At 36.8% G+C, this 21095-nt stretch overlaps 1 protein-coding gene across 4 annotated transcripts in view; it reads left to right on the top strand.

Moving 5' to 3' along the window:
• Positions 1-21095, top strand: part of UTRN (utrophin) — a 473290-nt gene that overhangs the window by 376199 nt on the left and 75996 nt on the right. For all 4 annotated transcript variants that reach the window (XM_063097714.1, XM_063097711.1, XM_063097712.1 and 1 more), the window contains 3 exons: positions 2722-2782; positions 16254-16315; positions 18759-18833. In XM_063097714.1, the coding sequence (XP_062953784.1) occupies positions 2722-2782; positions 16254-16315; positions 18759-18833 (198 nt within the window). The remainder of the gene's footprint in view (positions 1-2721; positions 2783-16253; positions 16316-18758; positions 18834-21095) is intronic.

The raw sequence follows: 21095 nt of genomic DNA on the forward strand, positions 1-21095 counted from the left end.
GATTTTTATGTCATATTCTTTGACTGGAATTTTTAATTTTATGGACTGTTCTTGAATAAATAATTAAAGATCTCAAATATATAATTTGACCTCCTACTTTATTTATCATTCACCACTGAGGATAGTAAAGAAGGTAAGATTTAGTCACCCAGATTGAGTTTAAGTACTCACTCTGCCTTTTAGCAGACCCGTGAATTTGAAAGTTAATTTCCTTGTCTTGACATACCATAATATCTATTTTTCTCTGGTTGTTTTGAGAATTAAATGACAAAGCATATCAGGTTGCACAAAGTACCTAGTACACAGTTCTTTATACAAATACTTTTAGTAAATATTAATTTTTTTTCCTTTCATTTCCTTTGGCAAATATATATAAGAAAGCAATTTGTTTAATTTAATTCAATTTAAGTAAGGTTTAAAACTTAGAGCAAAGCTTATTTCTCAATGATGACAACTTCTTTGTAACTATAACCATAGAGAAAACTGAGGTAATATGTCTTCCACCTGAATTAATAATGTTTATAATTTCTCTTAAGCTTTCTGACACTATTGATAAACTGCTTTACCTCAATTAAAGGTCAGGCTTTTCTTACACAATTTTAAGAATCCTAATCAGCCATTTCTTACCCTTCCATCCCTCCCTCCCGCATCTCTGTCTCTGTCTCTGTCTCTCTCTCTCTCTTTCTCACACACACACACACGCACATATACACACACACATTTTCTGTTTTACAAACCTGAGTCCTTAGGTAGTACATCTTTGAGTGATATGTCATCCTTCCTGTAATATATTCTCTACCTGGATGCCAGAATATGGTTTTAAAGTTTGGATACTCTCAATGTTGATGAAATAAATAGGTTCACAGTATACACATTAAGTCTTAACTATTCCAGATTTCTTAAACTTAATTTTATCAAATATGACGCTATGTATTAAGACCAAATTAGAGAGCAATTTATAAAATAATTGAGACTCTCTTTACAGTTCTAAGGATCAGTTATCTACTAATATTGATGAAACTCTATGCTTTCACCTGGCAACTGCTCTCTCATGATGAAATCAAGGTCATGTTCTTTAGGAAATGAAATATTGTAAAGTTCACACACATTTTATGAAACTCAAGCTCTTAGCCTTTTATTTTCTAGCACCGACAGTCCAAGGAAGTTGATGTTACTCAAATCAAAATAATTATTAAAATGAATGAAGAAGTGTACACAAAATCCCAATTATTAAATTTAATAACTGTTTTCCCTTGCTGCTTGGAATCTTTGGCTTTATTAGATTTCTTGAACATTAGCCATGGTTATAAAAGAGGCCTGTTTAGTTAGGCACAAAATAAAAAGTGACCTATTAGCCTGGTGCCAAGGCTGAATGAGGTTGCCTGAAATGAGGTTGCCTCTAATGAGAAGTTTCATATACCTAGTTCCTCATTTTCATCTTTCTTTTATACTTTTATGGACATAGTTGGAGAAAGCCGTGCTTGCGTTTTATAAAAAGAGGAAGAACTGTTGAGTAGAAAAATTGCTGAACTAGTGTCCAGAAATCCTGAGGTCATATCTGAGCTTGGCTGCTTGTTTATTGGCTGTCACTCTTTGGTCAAGTTATTTTATCTCTATGTATTTAGTTCCTCATCTATCAAATGGAACTTTAATGTGTATCTTGCTGGCTTCTATACCAAAAGATGTATTTAAAAAGTGCTTGGCAAAGTTTAGAATGCTATCTATTTGTAAGATACTGATATGGCATACAATTCAGGAAGAAAAAAAAATCATTGGCTACATGAAGGTCTAGTGATATTTGCAAAGTTTTATTTGAATTTTCTTATTAGTTCATTCAGCAAAATTTCTTTATAGCTCTAGATTCACATGTACTACTCTTCTTAAATAAGTCTGAAAATTATTGGTTTAGTGTAGGAACAATATATTTTTATAAATAAGAAGTAACTGAATTGTAAAAAATAAGTACCTCAATTAAAAAAAAACATGATATCTCAGTCATAGTAACGTCTACTGCAGAAGTAGGAAACTGTGCTTTCTATGCATTTCAGATGAAAATAAGTACTTGGAATTTTCATGCCCAGATGATTGCCTTGGTTCTTTGCAACCCTTTGCCTATTTTTATTTCAATTTTTTCTTTCTTTTATTTCATGTAATTGATTTTGTTTAAATGCCACCTGTACGCAATAGCTATTCCTGTGAATATGATGCAAAATAAAGTTATTTGTGATCTGGAAAATTCAGTCCTGAGAAATCTAGTTTTTAATCTGGACCTACCAGGTAAAATTAATATTGATTTTAGCTTTATGAAAAAATACGAGTATTTCAGAAAGTTCATGGAAAAATAGAAGTGAAAGATAATACAAATCTTTACATGAACTTTTTGAAGTACCCTCGTATATACAGAATATAGTTCCCAGATGGCACTAAGTTTTAGACTGTGGTGGTTATAAACAATAAAACCTGATTTTTTAAAAGTATTTTTATCAACAGGTTCAGTTAGAGTTGGCATTAGAAATGGAACCTGTGTTGTTTCTTTCCTCACTTCGAATGAATCTTTAAAGTTGTTCTTTGTTTGGCCTAGTGCCTCATAATTATAGGAATTCAGCTCAAAAACCAGAGCAGTTCCCACTGAATTTGCTGTAAAATGTGTTCAGTTTTTTTACATTATGGCGTAAGGCGTGAGTTAACAACGTTTCCAATAATCTCCCTTTGTTTCCTCAGCTTCAGTGCAGCTGCCGTGGCAAAGATCCATTTCACATAATAAAGTGCCCTATTACATCAAGTAAGTTGATTTTAATTCTCCTTTATGATACCAAGAAAATAAAGTTTTAACTTAAGAGGTTCCCCTCCCCTTGCCCCATAACTTTTAGAAATGGAATTCAGTCCTATTATCTGAAGGAAACTATATATATTTAATATTTGAAAGAAGTTAGTTTTAAAGTCAGAGTGATGTTTGTCATTTATTAGGTTAGGGCTACAGGTGTGTTTAGCTGATATTTTTAAATCAGAGATTAAAATATTTGGATAAAATGACAAAATTTCTAAATACTCTTTGACATAATGATGTTTCTTAAACTGTACTGATTCTAAACTGTTTTTATTTCTTGTATAAAATTCTTATAAAAATTTCTTGTACTCTTATATTAATCCAACAGAAAGTGATTTATCATGAAAGATAAATATTTCTAAGTTTTTCTTTGTCTTATGGACATTATCTCCATTATTACTTTAGACTCATCGTTCTTGTGCTTGTTGTCACCTTAGTGTCTTCTTTCTGCATACTGTTTTTTGTATTATGTGACATTTTATAAGTTATGTGTAATTTACGCAGGGTCTGTGTAGTACTTGATCCTTGGCTTAATCTATGTATTGTCATGGGACAGAGTGATAAAATACTAGTTCTATGATTGCTTGAAGTGGAAGTTAGTAAAGCTGTTGATTTACAATGTCATGTAGTGATAAGAGCTGTAGTTGACCCTGTTTTATGTGTAAGGTGAACGGCATCATAATTGTGAGACTGCTCACTTATAGTATTATCAGGAGACAGCTCTCTCCTAGATTAGCTGTGTGACCTCAGGGAAGTCAGTTGAAGATCTCTAAGTCAAGTTTCCTTTACATCATTCCCAAAATGGGACATAGTATCTCCAAAATCCAGGCCAATACTACTGCCTTCCAATATCCCTCTTCCTGAAAAATATGTATGGAAAGTCACTGTTAGTGAAATAGTGTTTTCTTACAAAGCTTTTATTGTGGTCTAAAATGTATCTTCAGGGTAAAAAAAAAAAGTTGCCTTAACTTATAATAAATATAAAAAGCAATCTATGCTACATTGTCTTAGGGGAATTTAATGCTTTTATCAGTGTACAATCTGCACTGTACTTAGTTGTGATAACCTTGAGAACAAGGTGTCAAAGCAGTTGATTGGTGTCAAATGTGTACAAGCACGAATGGAAAGAAATCAGAGGCTGGGCAAATTGATTTGTCTCAAAAAGAAGATGTGATAATGTAATCCAAATTTAGAATATTTTTCTAATTTTTACATTTTTATTGCACACTATAATAACAATAATAGTAAAAATATTAAAGAATTTTAATTTGCTTTGGTGAATATGGAATTGAATATTACAGGTTTAGATATAAATCTGATGTATACTGTGATAGGCAGAATAGTGACCTCCCTCATCCCCACAAAGATGCCCACATCCAAATTCCTGGCTGGACCTTGTGAATATGTTAGGTTACATAGCAAGGGAGAATTAAGGTTGCACATGGAATTAAGGTTGCAAATCGGCTGACCTTAAATTAGGGGGATGATCCTGGATTATCCTGATGAGCCCAGTGTAATCACAAGGGTCTTTAAAAGTGGAAGAAGAAAGCAGAAGAAGGGTCACAGTCAGAGAGAGATCTGAAGATGCTATGTTTCTGGCTTTAAAGATGGAGGAAGGGGGACATGATCCTGGGAGCGCAGGCAGCTTCTAGAAGCTGGAAAAGGTAAGGAAATGAAATTCTCTCCTAGCACCTGCAGAGAAGAACACAACCCTGCTAATCTTGATTTTAGCCCGGGGAGACTTTCTCATAGCAGCAATGGAAAACTGATATATGTATGAGGGTACTTCAAAAAGTTCATGGAAAGACTCATATTATCTTTTATTTTGTGCAACTGTCTTGTACGGGGATCTGAACCCTCGACCTCGGTGTTATCAGCACCATGCTCAAACCAAGTGAGCTAACTGGCCAGCCTTATGTATTTTTCTACGAACTTTTTGAAGTACCCTCTACTATTCAAAATTTAGAAGTCCGTGCCAATTGATTGTACTTAATTTATTTACTGATTGGACCTAGAATCCTATATCATCTGAGTTTTTAAAAATATAAACTGGATCCAGTAAGGCAGATTTTTCTTTTTACTATATAAAGAAAATATTAAACCTCATACTTGATTATGTTTATATAATCATTATCCATTTGATTCGGCACTTTAAAAGTCGATCCTTAATTTTGTCTCTACTATTAAAAGGAATATTTGTATGCCCAGGTCAGTTACATGTGAATGAGAATTAAATTGTCTAAGTCAGAATTTCTCTAATTCAGAATGTTTACAATTTTGGTAGGTTCTGGTAGAATTGCATTCTTGCTCAGCCTAAGAGTTCTCATGGGGCAGACTGGTAGAGTAAAAGCTAGTTTATCTGGCATCCCATTGGCTAGAGCACTATATCCAGCACTGGAAAACCATATATAAACAATGATGGACACTGTTTTTAAAAATGGCCATTGGGACTGTAGCATCCTGAAATATCTTCTCCATTAGTAGTACAACCTTAGATTTTTAAAAATATATATAGTTTTAGAGTTAAATGTCTTTTGAGGTCTTCTACATATTTAGAAATTTGCCCATTTGTGTAGAGCAAATTCTCCTGTTTTTACAAAACTTATTTAGCCAGAATCTTTCATTACTTGCTCTGTTGTACAATTTAACAGTTTATTTCCTCATAAAGAAGGAATATCAAACTCTAGAGGTAGAAATATAAAAAACAGTATTTATGGATGAAAAATTGTTATGAAAACAAAATTTAATCTCTAAATTAATAAGCAAGTAAATGATGAATGAAAAGGCTTTTAATATACACTTCTCTTTGCATGGCTGCACAAGTATTAGAAGAAAAATGTTAAAAACAAATTTAGCATGATTGCCATGCAATTAGAGATTCTTGGGGCAAATTAGAATGTATTAATTTGACCAACAAAAAAATAATGTTTAGGTAGAAATATTCAATGTTTTTAATGTTAACGTATGTAATTTTATGTCATCTAATGCTAGAATATAGCGAGAAAGTTGAAAGGAGAACGGGAAGGACAAATTATTTTTATTTCATATTTTGATTTTATATATCAGTTAAAACATACTTTTGATGGCTTCCTACAGCATTTGTCTGTCTAGATAATTCTTTATTATTTTGAAGTGTGTGTACTGCAGTGATTCCATGACTCATTTGTTTCTAGAGAATAATAAAATACAGATCTGAACTAAAAGGTTCTATGTAGTATAAACCGCTCTATTTGTTAATATCTTAAGTTGAAACCTATATCTTTAAATTACATTTGCTGCCTCTAAGGTAGACTTTCTAAAACTGACCTGGTTATTTTTTTCCTTTCTAGTGTAGTTATAGTCTAATGAGAACTCATTGTATTCTGGGGTATTTGAAATGCCTCTTGCTGCCTTTACAATATACAAAAATCTACCATGGAAGTCAGATCTTTTTTATTATGAATTTCTGGTTATGTGTTTGTGTTTTGCACAAGCTGTTCATTTTCTTAGCTAAAAGTTAATCTCCAGGGAGTTTAATGGATAAAAGGAATGATGAATAAAAGCTTTGGTTTGAACTTTCCTAATATATCACATTGTTCATGTAAAACTTACTGCTTTGTATTTTGCTCCAGAAACAATAATTATATAATAATAAATAGGTGTGATGAGAGATGATTATGATCATTGTAATAAATTACATTTTTGAAGACTCATTTGCCAAGCACTGTGCTAAGTCTTGTGCTTTGTATTAGTCTGTTTCTGTTGCTTATGACAAAATACTCAAAACTGAGTGACTTAAAAAGGAAATTAAATTTATTGCTTACAGTTTGTGAGGCTGGGAAGTCCAAAGACCACCTGGTGAGGGTCTTGATGGTGGCGATAGTGATGACAGAATATCACATTGCGAAAACGGTGGAGCACAGAGAGCAGAACAGAGAGTGAAACCTCCTCATTAACTCTCTTTTTAAAGCCCTCAGAACCACGCCTCTGACCCCCATTATTAATCCATTCACTACTGAATGGTCCTGTAATCCAATCATCTCTTTAAGGCTCCACTTTTCAATTACCATAATAGGATTTCCCACCTTCTTAGAAGTCACAGTTGGGGGCTAAGTTTCTAATACATAAAACTTGGGGGACACAATTCAAACTTCAGTGAGTTTTGGGGGGACATAATTCAATCCACTACATGCTCACATTATCTCTTTTAATTCTCACAGTAGTCTAGTGAAGTCTAGGTACTATCGTTACCCCCATTTACAGGCAAGGCTTAGTAAGTACATTAATAAGTAAGTAATAAGTACACACATAGCATGCTTGAGATCACACAGCCAGTAATGGAAGAGCTAGCATTCAAACCCAGAGACTATCTCCAGCTCCTGAACTCTTGACCACTCTGTGGTACTGCCTCCTGGTCCCTGTATTAGTTGAGGCAGAGAACAGAAATGTTCAGACACGTGAAAGTTTGGGTGGGATGAAGGATTATATTTGGGAAGGAGAGGAGTAGTGGAGAAAATATGAACAAACAATCCTTTCATTCTATAGTCTGGTTTATTACTCACTTACTACGTGCCAGCTCCTGAGCATACCTGTGCAATGACAAAGCGCATGTGCTTTCCAGTACTCCATACTGCCTTTGTGTAGGCTTTTCTATAGGTGAGTTTTTATAGACAAATATATGTTTTGTATGTTTGAGGAAATCTCATGCTATGGTCTGGAAATGCACAGATGTGCTTTTCTGTAAATAAGAAGATATCCTTCTCCACGGTCCTGCCAGTCGGACCTTGGCAGGAGTTCTGAGGCAGGGAAACAAACTGTTTGGCCACCTCCACCTTTCTCCATTCACTTGGTTAGGAGATTTCTGTCAGGGGGTAGATTTCTATCCTTCAGAAAGTCAGCCAATGAAGCCGGAGTGCAAGTCCATGCACCTTAAAACACAGGTGGTTCTCAACACATCCAGCCTGTTGGTAAACCATACTATTCAACAGAATTCAGTGAAGGTGTAGTTAGGAAATATGGTTTCCCTTTTTCCTGCAATGTCTTCTCTAAACCCTGAGTGCTTGACTTTTCTGTAAGCCTTAGTCTGGGTACAAGTGATTATTCTGCTCTTATGAAAGGGCTTCACCATCAATCACAACCTAACAGTTCTTTAGCTCTGTTGTTCTCACTGGAATCTGAAGTGCAGACATTCATTTTTGATAGAGCCCTAAGTGCCTTGTGCGATCTCACACACACACAGCTTTAATGTAGACATTTTAGTAACCTCTGACTATCTAAACCACGCATATCACATTCTTTAAAACTGACATTCCTCGATATTACACTGAATTTAACCAGAATACACTAATCTATATCTGTAAACACTGCTATCATGAATTTCTTTCTTGTGTTCATACTTCCCCTTTGAATAGATCTAAATCAAGTGTTTTCTCAATTTATCACATCTCCCTTTATATTTTTGTTCTCTGTTCCTATATGCATTACTTGTAATCCTGCAGAGTTCTTTTAGACCCATTTCTCATTTCCCAAGACCACCTCTACCTGCCCTAATTCATCAATTGCCAAAAAAAAAAAAAAAAAGAAAAAAGAAAAAAGAATTTTATAGTCATAAATGAAATCTTGGGAAGTGAGTAGTTGTTCCTCAGAGCAGTCACATAGTTCATTTCCATATACTGCATATACTTGTCTTGGCAAAACTACACGTATAGTCTAGAGGAGAAAAGTAATGTGTACTTCTTTAAAGGAATTGTGGACCAGTTAGGCAATATGGGTGAAATAGTTCTTCCCTAAATAAGGGCTGAGAGGAGTGACAGGAATGGGATATCCAAATATCCAGCCTAACAGAAGAGTCAAAGCTAACAAAGGTATATGTTTAACAAGAACAAAAAAGAAATTGACATAAAGTATTTTATCCTTAAAGGTTATAGAAATCTTAGCCCAGAGCAAAACAAATCCATACAAAGGTATAATTAACAATGAAAAATAAATATAGTTCTTTCCAAAAAGCTTCCTACAGCAGTCTTCATTTCTCTCTTGCTCCTTAGTCAAGAGGAGGATATCATTTTGGGTTCAGATTTTCAAGTGGAAAACTCTTGAGACACACTTGGAGTCTCTTTCCAGAAGTGGAGCTTGTGTTTTTGGTTTTAATGATAAAGAATAAAATGAAACAGAAGCATAAGAAAATGTACTGGAGACTCATCTATTTTTCTTATTATCTGTGACTCCATTGAAAATACATATTTAAAAGTCACTGGGCCAACTCTGCTGATGGGAAGGTTAAGAACAAAATTGCTGTATGAAAGAACGTAAGCACCTTGGGATCACTAAACTTCTCCTGGGCTTGGAGGGAGCTTCAGACAAATGAACACACCTTGGCCAGCTAGAAAACTGAACAGCAAACAGCCTGCCCTGCAGCAGCCAGCAATCAGCAAACAGTCACTAGAAACTGTCTAGTGTATTTATCAGTGTTCTAGTCAATTGAGATAATTTAGGTGGAGTTGACATTGTGTTTGAAAAACGGTGACTAGTTAAGGACTTCAGAAGGTATCACCTTTTCTGCCATTCATCTATACATTGTTGAAGTCATGGAGTAGAATATTGGCTTGGAATCTTCTAGGTTTCTCAGCTCTATTGCATTATAATAGCACTATCAGCCTTCCTGTATAGTTTTATTCTTAGGATCAGAGATTCAGTTAATAAAGATCTACCACACGGTACAGGAAGGAGGGCTGTTAGGGCCATTGGGAGAGAAGAAACAATATCTGTACTTTAATTTTTAAAGATTAAAAATTTTAAGTTGTCATTAAAATTAGCAAAAGTACAGAAGTAATCGTGATTAAAATTTTGTGAAATAAATAGAATACCTTTTTTGTGCTGATTGTAAAATAAAAAAATACAGTAAAAGGTTTTATACAGCCATATAGAAAAATTAGAAGTAATTAATCTCTGCTTTTAAAAATATGTGAATGAAAGAGATAAAGTATTAAAAGTTTTGAAAAAGCTTAAAGATATAAATTCAGCTTTTAAAACCAAACTGAAAGGGTACAATGATAAATTTAACTACGGTGGGAACGTAATTCTGGTATTAACTCCCTCGGACAGCGGCAAACAAGGCTGCCCAAGGCTAATGCAACACCATGACCTGAAGGAACATTGACTGATGGTCTGATTCTACCCAGTGTGAGAATAAGAGAGATGAGGGTAGGGTTGGGTAGCGGGTAGGGTTCCTTATGAGTTCTAAGCCCAAAGAGAAATGTTGCCAAAGCAGAGGCTCCCCTGGGTTTATTGGGTATGTGCATGTTTATACTTCCTGTCTTTCAGTGCCCTGCAAGCAAGTATCATCTGTCCCCCCCGCCCCAGACACATCAGTTTTGGTCGTTAATTCTACTATTTTATTTAAAAAGAAGCAGAAGCAAACCTCATCTTATTGTTTTATAACAAATGTTCTATCAACCATGCCTGCAATATTGACATTTTGTATTTTGGGGTGTACTGTAGCCTGTCTCTGCTTGTGTCTTTGAACCTGATCTTTAGCGTAAAATTGTTTAAAGTACATTTTATAGTCAAATCCAAAAGCTATAACCTTGGATTTCCTGACTTGAAAGATTTAGATGACAGTAGAAAGTGTTTGTGAAGGGTTCAAGTTGTTGCATATAACCTGAGGAACCCCACACAGCTTCCTCACCTACTGCCCCCATCCTGTCACCAGTGGCCCCTCAGCACAGACACAGGCACAGACACCAACAGGTGGACAGAGTGAGAACCACCATCACTGATGGGCTACTCCATGTTCTTCATATATTCTGGTCTTAGGTGAAGAAAGAGTTGAGGAGATTATAAATTCCAAAATAAGTATATCGCCTCTTAGATCTCTGGGAAAGTATTACTCAGATGCATTATCCTTGAGAAGGTATTACTAAGATAAATGATATCATACCGGGTTGCCAAAATTTGGGTTCACTGTTCATATGAGGGTATTTCAAAAAGTTCATGGAAAGATTTGTACTATCTTTTAATTCTATTTTCCACGAATCTTTTGAACTTTTTGGACCCTCGTACTTCAATCACCTGAATGCAAAGTTGATGAGTTGGGAGCTCCTACTTGATTCCTGTATATAACTTTCATAAGCATATATAAAATGGATGTTAGCAGAGCCTGCATTTTTCCCATGTCAGCTTCATTTTCTGGAGACTTCTACTTTTTCCATAGCACCTTTCACCTTGTAGTATATTATTTTCCTTACTTATTGTATTAGTCTGTTTCTGTTGCTTCTAACAAAATACCTGGAACTGGGTAATTTATAAGAAAACAAAATGTATTGCTTATAGTTTATGAGGCCGGGAAGTCCAAAGTCCAGGGAACACATCTGGTGCGAGCCTTGGTGGTGGTGACAGTGACAGCAGAGTATCACATTGCGAAAGTGGTGGAAGAGAGAGAGAGAGACTAATTTCATTCACTCTCCTTTTAAAGCCCTCAGAACCACGCCCCTGACCACTATTTTTAATCCATTCACTACAGCATGGTCCTACAATCTAATCACCTCTTCAAGGCTCCACCTCTCAATTACCATAATAGGGTTTCCCACCCTCAACAGTTACAGTGGGGATTAAGCTTCAGTGAGGTTGGGAGGCATTCAGTCTACAGCACATGTGAACTTTATTTTCCCTCCTCTATTTCTCCCCACCCTGAGGAGCAGCCATTCCATGGAGTTCATTGGCACTGTGGAGTTCATTGATAAGTTTGATAGGACCAATTTGAGTGGAGGAGAGGAGTTGGAAGCCAAGTAGAAATGGATTGACTAGTGAGTGGCACATGAAGTAGTGGGTACGACTCATTTGTGAATTTTGTCTGTGAAGGAGAGAACAAGGGTGATAGCATGCAGAAAATGTAGATTCAGTGTAAGGATGTGTTTGTTTAAGGATGGCAGGTCCATAAACATTTAGATTCTGAGGAGAATTACTGAAGGAGGTTGATAATGCAAAGAAGGGATTTAAAAGAAATTGTTGGGAAGAGTTGTCTTTTGAAGGGAGTGTGGGGGGCAGTTCCTCAGTTAGAGGAGAGAAGGCAAACTGGCAGGTGGAAGAAAGTTTGCTGATTTAGTGGAGGGAAGATTAAGTTGTCCTGGTCTAGTGGTTTTTAGTTTTTCAATGAATTGTAAGATAAAGTCCAGTGGTAACTGAGGCAGGGAAGGAAACTTCGGTTTGGGGCAGAGAAAGCAGTGGTAAACTGTTGTCCTGGATCTGAGTAAGCAAGTTTATTAGGGAATGTAGAGCAGTTATCAGCAGCTGAACATCTAAAGTTTGAAATCAAACGTTTAATGTAAATCCGTCTGTCTGTTGAGTGATTTTCTGCAGTTGTGTTTCTCCACAGCTGCTCGAGTCCACAGCAAGCTAGTAACTGAGCCGAACCGGGCCTGGGACTTGCCAGGGATGAGAGAACAACAAGGGAGATGAGGCTGTTTGTAATGACTATAATGATGGCCCATGGAATCACATTTGGGCAGATTCATCAGGAAATATTTTAAAACCTTAATTATGCAAGTATATTTCCACATCAAGAGCTCAGGCTTAAAATCAGACCATCTGTGCTCAAATTCCATTTCTACCACTTTTATGTGACCTTGGACAAGTTATCTGAGCTCCTCTGCCCTAGTTTCCTTCGTCTGTAAAATGGGGATAATATTGTCGCCTAAATTGTAGAATTGTAACGCAGAATGAGTTTACACATAGAAAAAGTTCAGAAAAATACTTGGTACAAATTAAGCATTCCAATAGTAGGCTTTTGCTCTAATAAATATTATACATTGTGACCTAGTATGTGATCTCTGACTTTGTGCTGCAAAGAATTATTTCTCTTTCCGTGATTGTCTTATCTCAGAGCATATAGGTAGTTTTTTCCTTACACATTTGCATTTTTAATTAATTCACTCACCTTTAGTTTTTTTCTTATATGCCTCTATAATTAGAATTGGAGTGGAATGATAAATAACAAACCTCACAGAATCCAGTTTCAAGCATAAAATTGGATAGATACAATAGTAACAAGTGAGTGTACTTGGCTAAGTGTCAGACTTGAGACACTCAGGATAGATATCTTCTGATCATCTTTTAAGGTTTCATGGCAAACAAATGGGACCAGTCTAAGGAGGACAAATGGATTTAATAAGTATCTTCCCTAGAGCGGTTGTTTGCGCAGAAATCAGCACCTTACCATTCTATCAATAGTACTTGCACTTGGTAGGTTGGCTCATTGTCTCATATATTAATTAGGCAGTGTTGTGACACAACATTTTTGTGTTTTATTTTTTAGTGTACAGTCTTAGATTGTGTTTTACTTTCTCTGGCTTAGAATACATTATTATGAGTAATAACAGGTGGAGAGATATATTACTTATTAACCTTACTGATTAAATATTTTATTAAAGTTCATAAAATATGGGAACCATATGGTATCCCAACTGGGATGCTTAAGAGTAAAGGGACACTTTTAAAAATGACACCTGGACACTGATGTGTAATTCCTGCATACAGTCCAGTCTACTTGTAACCCTGTCCCAGGGGTTGAAGAATAATTTTCAAAATAGGTAAAATTTTGACACTTACACAGATATAAAAAGAGCATGGGTCAAATATTTCATTCAATTCATTCAGAAAGGAACCAGTAAAAAATTACAACACGTGCTAAGGAGAATACAAAGTGCCACATCTTTAGTCAGATAAGTGATGTTAAAATGAATTTACCAATAGATGCAAAGCTGACAAAGCGATCAATATCCACAGGACAGTAATCAATTGCATTCCATTGGACACAATTTACATTTCTATGGACAAGATGCATTTGCATTACTGTCAGTTTCCAGAGGTTACAAAAGCTCAAAGATAATTTAAGCTTTACAGGACACCCACTGATTTTTTGCCCACGTCAAAGGCCTTCGCAGTTTTTCCCTGCATGGGCAAAACTGGCACTGCTGGGTACCCTAGTTATACTTGTAGGTCAGGTCACATAGCCTCACTATTGTTTGCTTCACATGATATTGCTGCTTTGTTAGATTTTTAATTTTTCATTTTATTCTTGGACTGATTCCTTTGTCTGTTGCCTTTTAAAAATAGGATTTTTAGAAACAAAATTACAATTGTATTTTATAGTTTATCAAGCTGCATGATATTAAGTTCCACCACTCTTTTGTATTTGAGATTAGCTGGAACCTAAGTTGTTGTTATTTTGGAGAAAAAAAAAAGTTACTTCTATCCTGTTTTGGTTGCCTACTCTGGGAGGACTGGAATCATTTTGGCAAGAGGAGCTGAGCTATCTGCAGCTGTTCAAATACTTCGAGCTTTTAGGTTCATTGTGGATTTTGCTTTAACCTTCTTTCCCCACTTAAAAAAAAATTCAACAGCCAATTGCATGTACTATTTTTTGAAAACTGTTCGGTAAGCCGCAGTTATACTTTTGTAACCAGAGGCTGTATTTATTTTCATTGTTGGCAGTTCTGCCTAATGAATCAACCAGTATTGAATTCACAAAGGGAGATGCCATTTCTCTCCCTCCATCTGTTTGCCAAATGTGTGTGTACCCTCAGCTCCCAGTAGTGGAGTCACTAAAAAGAGCCCTTAGCAAGCGGGTGTTCACCTTGGATTCTCAGTCCACTGCCAGACTGGATAGTGGTATTTCCCCCTCGTGGTTCTGTAGGGCTGTGTGAGGTGAATCACCTGTGATTCTAGAGAAAGTGTGCTTCTCTTTTTTAAGTATAAAGTCTGGCTTTGCATTACTGATAGCTTTAGTTTGCTGCTTGAACCTTGGTTTGTTCCTTCAGAAGATGGGATGTCTGTCTCTGGACAGTAGTGTTGCCATGCGGATTGAAATTACTCGAAAGAGAAGACAAGAGATTGACTGATTCCTGGTAGGCTAAGACTGGGAGCCCCTGGTGAATTCTTGTCAAGCTCTGGATCGCACCATGAATAGTCAGAATTTAGGTCAAGCAACTTTAGTACTTGCTCCATGGTCTTTGGAGCAATTTAGGTAGTGAACGTGTAGAATGGTTTGTTGGCGTTCAGTAGCAGACTACAGGTGGGGATACTTGCCTCTGCATTGAAGTCAAGAACCAGGATAGGGTAGCCAGACAGCTTTCCAACTCTTCCTGAGATAGATCTTCACATTGTAGGTATATTATTTTGTTTGAGGTTTGGGGATTCCCAGGACATTTTCCATACCCAATTTCGAATATAAACTTTGAATATTTTCCAAAGTGAATTACAAGTTATTTGGGGGTTCCTTCCCTTGTGTATATATATATAGTGATTGTGTTCTTTTTGCAGTGACATGCCCCACTTTTTGATATATGACATAGGTTTTTAAAAATATTCTTAAATTTGATTTTGTGAATATTTTAATATCCCTCTCTCATGTGTACTGTGCTGTTTCCCTTAGCTTACTAAACAGTTTTGTGAGAACTGAGTGTCATTAAGAATTCTTTTGAGTGCTATTAAATGTTATTACTCTATTCTGACCTAGATAAAGTACAATAAACTATTTTTAAATAGAAGGCCACTGGCCCATCAGAGTTATGAGCTGTTTACCTCACACACACACATAAAATAAGAAACCTAATTTAAGCACTACATTTATCTGTTTTACTCATCTTAGTCCCCAAAGACTTCCAACTAAAATGTGAATTAGTTTTGGAATTTACAGAGAAAAGAGAAATTATAAAATTTGCTTTTATAGTAAAACCATCAGGAAAATGGCTTAATACATATTAAAAATAATAATACTGGTTAACTGAGGGAAGCTGAGAAGAGGGGATGGAATCAGAATGGCCAGAGAGAGACATATATGCAAGGGGAACAGGGAATCCAGACACGCACGATGAGGGGAACAAGCAAATTTGCACTGAGGAAGGAGAGACCCAAGGTTGAAGAGCGGGGAGGCTCCGTCGATCGAGAGGTGGAGGTGTTACTCAGAGTTAAACTCTTCATTTCTCTCATCTTTGGAAATTTGATTAGGACTTATAAAAGTGTAGTGACTCTTCACAACATCCCTGCTGTCAGAGGATTTGTTCTGAATGAGAATCTATATCTGCTTAACAGAGGTGGAATTATTCTGGAGCCTGCATTGATCTTGCCACATCACGCCTGGGGCCCAAGGGTCCGTGACACTCACATTTTACATTGAAGTTTCGATTCTTAGTTGCAATTCTTTTTGAAATAATTCAAGAAAAAATTTTCATCTGTCTTTTTCCAATATAGTTGCTCAAATGAAATTTATTGTAGTTTTAAATATTAAGTAATAATTGGGCATTAAGTTTCTGAGTGGTCCATGATGGGGATTATTTTGCATTTATTTTTTAAAAAGTGGAAAAAAATTTCAATTTTTGGATATTTTCTGTGTGGCCTATTTTATGTTTTATAATATTTTGTTTATTTGTAAAACTGTACCTTTTTTTCCCAGCCATCAAACACAGACAACCTGTTGGGATCATCCTAAAATGACCGAACTCTTTCAATCCCTTGGTGAGTGTTGTTTTATTTAATAGTAATGAATTAACCTAAACCACTGGGAACTGTATATTCTTAAATGGAAACTAATCACCAGCTTTCCTTACATGGCATGTTATGTTGAAAGAATCATGTCATTGACATTTAAAGCAATTGAACTTCTAAGAGCAATGCAGTAAACTGATATGGCCTGTCCTGAGAGAATGTGTGATTTGAAATAGTGTGAGCCAAAAAGAGTTGATTTGCAAGGAGGAATGTAATTGTAGGTTTTACCTCCCTGACAGTGAGTCATCTTAAACTTCAGCTTCGCATGCAAAAAATAAGCAAGTAAATAAATAAAGTAGAATTGCAATATAGCAACCTCTAATCCATTGCTTTAAATTTGCTTTCAGCTCCCTTTTTATTAAGTAAATCATATCAAATTAGCTTACCTAATTTCATTTTGTCTAAGTCATTAAAAGCTAAATTCATGTTAATATAAAAATGCAAGAAAACACATTAGATTAGAGAATTCTAATCTTGTTTTAACTTCTAGCGGGATATGACTTTCAACTGATTGTTTAGCCTGCTTCCTTCAGGTTGGTTCAGTGGTTTTTAAAGTTTTCTCTTTGTGTAGCTGAGGGGCTGCTGACGGAGGACAGCAGCACTCTAAGGCTCCCACTCTCACTTGCAGTGCAGCAAGAGGGGCGCCCCTGTTTATTTCTCCAAATATTGACTTCTGTGTGAGCTTCCATTTGGGTGGGTGTGGGGGCTGCAAATGTTGAATAAGCAAGAGGAGAGCACTGGTTTGCTTAGTTTGTAAAATGAGGGGCAAATTTTGATGCTTTCTGAGTTTTCTTCTAACTCTACTAGTCTCTGTTACTCTAACTTTTGGGGCAAAGGAAGAAATTGAGATATCCATTGTTTCTAAAAATTTGCATATCGATTATGGGATTATTTTAACTAGATCTATAAAAAGTCAGAAGAAGCAAATAGGTTAGGATGGAAGGATCCTAGAAATAAGACTACCTTTATGAGTAGTGAGATGGACAGTTTGGTTAACAGAAAACTAATTGTCCTTGGGGAAAACACCCCCGGAAGAGAATTCCTTTTAGCAGGAGAGAAGTTAGGCCTTCAGCCTGGTTGTGATGTGTTTATTAAGCCATGATCATAGCTGTGCTTGCATTCCTTCATCTTCCCCCTTCTCTTATGCAGGGGCTGGAAGGTGTGGTACCTTTTCTCACCCATCATAACAGTCTCAGGTGCCACTCCTACAACAAAAGACAGATTAACAAGAGAAAAGCATAACAAAGTTATTTAATCAAAGTTTTACATGACACAGGAGGCTTCAGAAATGAAGACTCAAAGTCCCAGGGAAACTCTACTTTTATGCTTAGGTTCGATGAGGAATGTAGGCATGTGATTGGACAAAAAGATAGTGTTTTAGTCTGTTTTTGTGTTGCTACAACAGAATACCTGAGGCTGGGTAATTTATAAAGAAAAGAGGTTTATTTGGCTCATGATTCTGGGCAGCTGCATCTGGCATGGTCCTCAGGCTGCTTCTACTCATGGCAGAAAGTGGCAGGCAGCCGGTGGGTACAAGCAGATCACATGGTGGCAAGAGAGGAAGCAAGAGAGAGAGAGGAGGTGCCAGGGTCTTTTAAACAACCAGCTCTCATGGAAACTAATAAAGTGAGAACTCACTCACTCCCTGCACCTCCAGGGAAAGGATTAATCCATTCATGAGGGATCTGCCCTCCCGACTCAATCTGCCACACTGGGGATGAGATTTCCACATGAGTTCTGGGAAAACAATACATACAAACTCCATCAGATAGGATCTAATGGGAACAGATTGTGGGGGAAAACCCAGCAAGGCCTGTCTGCTCAGATTCTTCTTGGCCTCCTTGTGTAGCATTCCTTCTTCCTGGGTATGGGGCAGGACCCCTCTGGAGTGGGGGTCTTCAAGAGAGAAAGGAGAAAAGAAGGAGTAAGCTTTCTAGGTTTTATGACTTGCTTTGGGGAAGAAGAGTTCTGGTTCCTATGACCGGTCTTGCAGGAGAAGAATTATGATTTCTATGAATCACTTCAGTGAGAGAAGAAGAGACATGAGACAGCAGGATGGGAGAAGGTCAGAAAGACCCTATTTCTGAGACCTTCCAGCCTCCTCCAATTCAAAGTACTCAGCATGTCAAGGTGCGATACTTTGGAATATCATCATGTTCTGGACCCTGACACCTATTTGAAAATGATTTTTTGGAACTTTCTACATAGCACTGCTTTTAAATGTATCTCAACATGGTGCTAATGATCAATTAATTATTTTCTTATGTACATATTGTAGAATTTAAGAGAAGACTTTTTATTATGGACAGACATGATATTTTTCCATCATCCGAAGTGAGCAAAAACATTGCTGGCATTTGATATAAGTTAAATTATAAGCATGCTTTTGAATTGTTTCCCTTTTTCCTTTCAGCTGACCTGAATAATGTACGTTTCTCTGCCTACCGTACAGCGATCAAAATCCGAAGACTGCAAAAAGCACTTTGTTGTGAGTTATTCTACCAAAGTTAATCACTCTGTTCTTTGGATTGCCCTTTTGTTTTTGTAAGATGAAGATAAATGAAGAGGGTGATGTGTTTGTAGAGTTAATCTGATTTTCAGTATACCTCACTCAGGGAGTTGGCTGTGTTTCTACAAATGCTTTACTAGTTGCCCATCAGCATTGGTAGTAAAACAACTGAACGTACGCCATTCCCAGTTGGAGAATAAAATTAACCAAAACACAGGAGTAACATCAAAAACTTTTTCAAAAATTATGCTGCCACCTAATTTAAGAGGATTAAATCAAGAATCAAGGTAGCAGGTCATTGCCTTTTTAGTACTTTGTGCCCATTTGGAAGTGTAGGGTTCTAAACAGTTTGACAATACAATCATGTAATAAACACTAAAAATTCACATTCCTGATCCAAATTTGAACTGGCACCTTAGCAAATTAGATAAAAGGCTCTATTTTCTTTTAAATATGTCTTGAGACATTTAGTATAATCAATAAGTTTTTCCTGTGGAGGATATGTTCAGAATGATATTCTGTGATAGTCATTTTACCAAAAGATTATTTTTCCCCCAAATAGCTTAAAAGCTAGAAATATGAAGGCTTATAATCTAGATTTAAGCTATCTGGATTCTATTTGCGTTCGTAGTTTTAGTGATTGAGTCTACCCAAAGAACATTTAGTCTTTGTCAGATAGTTAATATGGAAAGTGACATTTGCCTGCACTTTCAAGATAGGATAATTTGAAAAGTTCCAAGTGTTCTTATTTTCTACCTTTTGTTAACAATTGTTATATGTATAGGCAACTCGGTGAAACTTTGAAAATTGCCCTTAGAAAAATGATGTGTTAAGGTTGAAAAATCTGTTCCTTGAGAGTCAATAGAAATCAGCAATAAGTTTTAAGCTGGCTACATGAGGAGAGTTGAGGAAGAGAGGTGTGGAATCATTCAGAGAAAACACAGCAATGCAAAGCTTTACAGTAAAAAAAAAAAGACTTAAGCTACATGTGGAAGAGAAGTCTAAATGGCTGAAAGACACTTCCAGGTAAGGTGATGGAAGGGACGATGAGATGACCTTGACTCTTGCATGATCCATGGAGAGCCCCAAAGATGATTAGCAGGTTGAGGTAGTTGCAGCGAGTGTCACAGAATTACCAGTAGAAAGAGTTAAAGCCAACACACTCTGGCTAGTGATCAGTATGTTGAGCGTGAAGAGATTAGGACGTAAAGTATGAACACACAAAAGGGATGTTCAGTCTGCTCAGGGAGTCTGTGGTGACAGCAGTTTTGAAAGAGGCTCAGCTGTGAGTCCGGTCCCCTGCTGACAGGTCTGTAAGGTCTTCTCAGGCCTGATAAGCTATGCAATGAGGACAGATGACTCAACCACAAAATCTCCATTGACAGAAGCCTACTTTGTATCATTGTGAACATGCGCCCAGTTTTCAGTCACACATATGGGTGGATAAACATACCCAGGTTTTCGGTGTTTTCTTTTGTTGTTTTTTTGACCCCTAAAGAAAAAACTCCTTCCTTTGGCTCATTCCCTCAAATCTGAGAGGAACAGAAGAGAGATCCTCCAGCTGCTAAACTTAATGACTTTTGGCAATGCACAATTGGAACAGTGCTGGGTTGTGTTGGGTTTTAAACATTTGAGATGATGTCCTTAGAGCCAACTGGCCTCTAGTTCTCCCGCTGCCTTCTGCCCCCTCTGCCCTCAGCCCAGGGCCCGGGTGCTGCTTGGCGAGCTCACCTGTTTATGATTAATCTGCTCCTTCCTCTCCCATCCTTTCTGTTTACTTAAAATGCCCTGACCCTTTCTCTGCAATGGTTTGTAACTCTTTATTCCTCCCAAATGCTGTTAAAAATTTACCTCTTTTGGAAACATTTACAAGCTAATCCCACCTGCCTCCAATTTTTCCAGTACTTTATGATTGCCTGTAACGGCGTTTCTCTCCTGTGCGACATATGCTTGCCTTCGTGTGACAGTGTAATGTTAGGAGGATTGCCCTGTCTCTACAGAGAACTGCTCTAGGTCGGGGTCATCTCTCATTCGGTGTAAATCCCCACCCAGCATAATGTCCTATGTAGAGGACACACTGTTATTGTTCTGTCTTGTTGCACTCCAAGATTGTGCAGGAGATAACAACGTAAAGAGACTTGGTTCCCACACTCAAGGAGCTCCCATTGAGAGAGAATGTTACAAGTGGACACGACACCCCTGCTCACCACAGATTCCTGGTGCCCTTAGAATGAATGGCTG

The sequence above is a fragment of the Cynocephalus volans genome, chromosome 5 (assembly GCF_027409185.1).
Source record: "Cynocephalus volans isolate mCynVol1 chromosome 5, mCynVol1.pri, whole genome shotgun sequence".
In the NCBI taxonomy this organism is placed as follows: Eukaryota; Metazoa; Chordata; class Mammalia; order Dermoptera; family Cynocephalidae; genus Cynocephalus; species Cynocephalus volans.